The following is a 3,497-nucleotide window of genomic DNA, read 5'->3' as shown; positions in this document are numbered from 1 at the left end:
ACACGCATTTTTTAGTGTTCAACTTCATCTGATGCTGCCGGAGTGTTGAAAAGGTTTCTTCTAAGTCAACTACATGCTCTTCTTCTATTAGGCTTTTGATGATGTTGTCGTTTACATATAATTCTACATTCTGGCCCTTTTGGTGCTCGAAAATTTTGTCCACCAGCTTTTGATAGGTAGCACCGGCATTTTTTAGTCCAAAAGGCATGGCTTTATATGCATAGACTCCTGCTTCTGTGATAAAGGCCGCCTTGTTTCTGTCAGATTCTAGCAAGCTGATCTGATGGTATCCAGAGAAGGCATCCATGAAGCTCAGTAAGGCGTGGCCGCTAGTAGAGTCCACCGGCTGGTCTATTCTTGACAAAGGATAGCAGTCCTTTGGGCAAGCCTTGTTGAGGTCGGTAAAGTCGACGCACATCCGCCATGACCCGTTGGCCTTCTTTACCATCACTACGTTTGCCAGCCATTCAGGGTAATCGCAGGGCTCAATGAAGTCTGCTGCCAGCAGCTTGTCCACCTCCTCTTTAATGACTGCATTTTTCTCACTAGAGGAATTTCTCTTCTTCTGCTTTACCGGTCTGACGTCCTCATTGACGTTCATCCGATGCACCATGAACTTTGGGTCAATGCCCGGCATCTCATCTGCAGAGAATGCGAAGATGTCGGCGTGACCCCTCGGCAAGGTAATTAGATTGACCTTAACTTCTTCCGCCAAGTCTGCTCCAATCTTCACCGTTCTTTCCGGCCTGTCGTGAATCAAAGGTCGTCCTATGATGGCGTTGTACGCTGCCGGGACGTCAACAACGAGGAATTCCACCATCAGATCCTTAGAATGAGATCCTTCCCCCAATTTTATAGCCAGCTTAATGGTTCCTTCTAGGACGACAGATGCCCCTGTGAAACCGATGACAAGATATGATATCGGCTTCAGACATGTAGTGTCGAAGCCCATCTTTTTAAAGTTCCTTGTACAGGATGTTAGCAGAGCTTCCCCCATCTACCAGGACGCGGTGCACTATTGCGGTTGATATCTGCAGAGATACTACCAAAGAATCATCGTGGGGGTAGACGATTCCCTTAGCGTCCTTCGATGTAAAAGCTACGGACGACATGGTCGATGGTGCCAGCCATTTCCCCGTGTTGTGGTAGTTCACTTGGTGCCTTACTTCTTTTAGGCTAACTTTGGCCCCATGTATGCTTCCACCCCTTGTCGGTCCTCCAGAGATAACATGGATTTCAGTGATTCTATCTTTCACTGACTTCCTGTTACCATTTTCATCTTCTCTTGATGGAGACTTTCGGTCGACTCTCGCTTGATACTGGGTGAAGTAGCCTCTTTTGATGAGGTCTTCGATCCCGTCCTTGAGGTCTTTGCAGTCTTCTGTTATGTGACTGTAGTCCCTGTGAAACTCACACCACTTCGATTTATCCCGGCCCTTATAATACATCTTTCTGGGCCTCTGCCACTTGTCATCCTTTTGATGTAACTCGTGTATTCGTGCCCGGGATATTGTTAGAGGAGTGTAATTATGATATTTGTCGGGTCGACCTTCGTGACCCTTCTTCACGAAGTTACTTTCCCCCCTTCTGTTGGAGGTGTCCGGCTTCTTATCCTTCCGGTACTTGTCGTCCTTGCGATCTTTCTCCTTATCCTTCTCCTCCGCTATCGGCCTTTTGGCATTTGACGCCGTGTCGAACTCTTCCCCCCAGATGAAGTCATTTGCCTTGCCTAAAACCTATGTTAGGCTTGTTAGCTTTTTACGGCCCAAATAGCTTCTGAAGAGAGTTCCTTCCTTTAGGCCCGTCATGAGGGCTAGGACGGCAACTTCCTGCTGTAGAGTGGGGATGGTGACAACTTCTGCGTTGAAACGCCCTATATAGTTCCTTAGACTTTCTGTCTCCCCCTGCTTGACCGACATCAGCCCGCCGGTAGTCTTCTCCCTGCACTTGTTACTAACAAAGTGTGTAACAAACATTGATGTGAGCTAGCGGAAGTCAAAGACTGTTGGCGGTGGTATGCTCTTGAACCAGGTCTGGCCTAGCCAAGTTAGTGTAGAGGGGAACACCTTACACCATACTAAGTCAGTGTCGGTGTACAGCAGCATGTGTCCCTCATAGGCTGATATATGATATTCAAGGTCGGTCTTGCCGTCATATTTACATGTCAGCATCTTTATCTTTTCCATAGGCTCCTGGAGAATTGCAGTGGAAAATGGAGAGTTTCGCAGAGATACCGGTGCCCGACGCCGATATTCACTTCCTTTTCTGAGGTGAGATGAATGCTGCTGGACTTCCATATCCTGAGCTTCCTCTTCTTCTTCTTCCCCCATTTGCTCTGTGGGGGTCTTGGAGTTGGCCACCTGATCCTGGTCATTCCGACCTCGCTCTCCCTAGCGGCCCGTTCCCAGTGAACGAAGTTTTCTCACTGGGTTGTGGGCTCTGCTCAGAGGTTGCTTGACGAGCGGACCGGTCGGTGGGGTGTGGCTTGCCATGGCCCGGAAGACTTCTGTAGCACTCCGGAGTTGTTCTAGGGTGAACATATGCTGCAGGGTATGGAAAATATTCTCTTGAGGAGTTTCAGGAGTTTTCCTCCCTTTATCGGTAGGTGGCCGAGTTTGTTTTGCGGCCGGCAGCGGAGTTGAGAATCCTGGTGGAGTTTTCTCAATAGGAATATTGTTTTCATCAGTTTTCGGCATCCCAAAGTGCTGATTAGGATCCATGAGGGTTGCTTTGTTTGCAAGAAATGGCTTAGACTACAAGGTATTGTTCGCCCCTCCTTCTAGCACCAATTGTTCCGGTATGGGACAAGTTTTCGGGTACGAACCGGTATATCTTCAGTCAATTAAGCCGGTTCCAATTCCTGCAAGGTAAAACACGTAAACTAGCTTCGGGGGTTGATCCGAGGAACGCCCCTCCGATGCCTAAGTCAGTATTAGGTAAACCGGTAGCTCTCAAATAGAGTATCTTGGGATTCGTGAACGTACCTTATGATTCAGATCAACGAGGTATTTATAAGGAACCCGAATAAGCCCGTATACAGGTTGGGCCCTGTATTTACGGGGGATATTCCCATGTATATTCCTTTGGGATATACTTTTATCTTGTATGCAATGTTTATCTTAAGGCTCGTACGCGCTGATGAATGGAACTGGATCAAGCCCAAGCCCTTGGTAAAGGGCGCGGACAGAGATGCCGACTAGGCATCGTAATGGAACCGGTATAACAAAGTCAACAGTTCAGTATTAAGCGTGCGTGACCATAACAATACATAGTGGTCTAGTTAGACCAGTATGGAACTTAGTCAGCCCCCATACAACAATAATACAATTATCTAATAAAATAATAGACACTAATACAAGCATAATACTATATAATCATTGTGGTACTTTAATTAAAATTCTAATAATGACATATTCAACTAATAGTGATATGAAATTACGAATATTAAAATAATGGACAATAATACAAACGTTTATTGAACATTGACTATCTGGACC

At 46.5% G+C, this 3,497-nt stretch overlaps 1 protein-coding gene across 1 annotated transcript; it reads right to left on the bottom strand.

Annotated features, from left to right (window-relative positions):
• Positions 1 to 956: 956 nt before the first annotated feature.
• LOC104897685 (uncharacterized) lies at positions 957 to 2,330 on the bottom strand. The gene is made up of 2 exons (XM_010684622.1): positions 2,079 to 2,330; positions 957 to 1,736 (listed from the first exon to the last, which is right to left on the bottom strand). The coding sequence occupies exons 1-2, from the start codon at positions 2,328 to 2,330 to the stop codon at positions 957 to 959; spliced, it is 1,032 nt and encodes a 343-aa protein (XP_010682924.1).
• Positions 2,331 to 3,497: the final 1,167 nt, after the last annotated feature.

Source organism: Beta vulgaris, chromosome 1 (genome assembly GCF_026745355.1).
Source record: "Beta vulgaris subsp. vulgaris cultivar EL10 chromosome 1, EL10.2, whole genome shotgun sequence".
Lineage (NCBI taxonomy): Eukaryota > Viridiplantae > Streptophyta > Magnoliopsida > Caryophyllales > Amaranthaceae > Beta > Beta vulgaris.
Note: the sequence above shows the minus strand (reverse complement) of the source record. Positions and strands in the feature narration are given on the sequence as shown.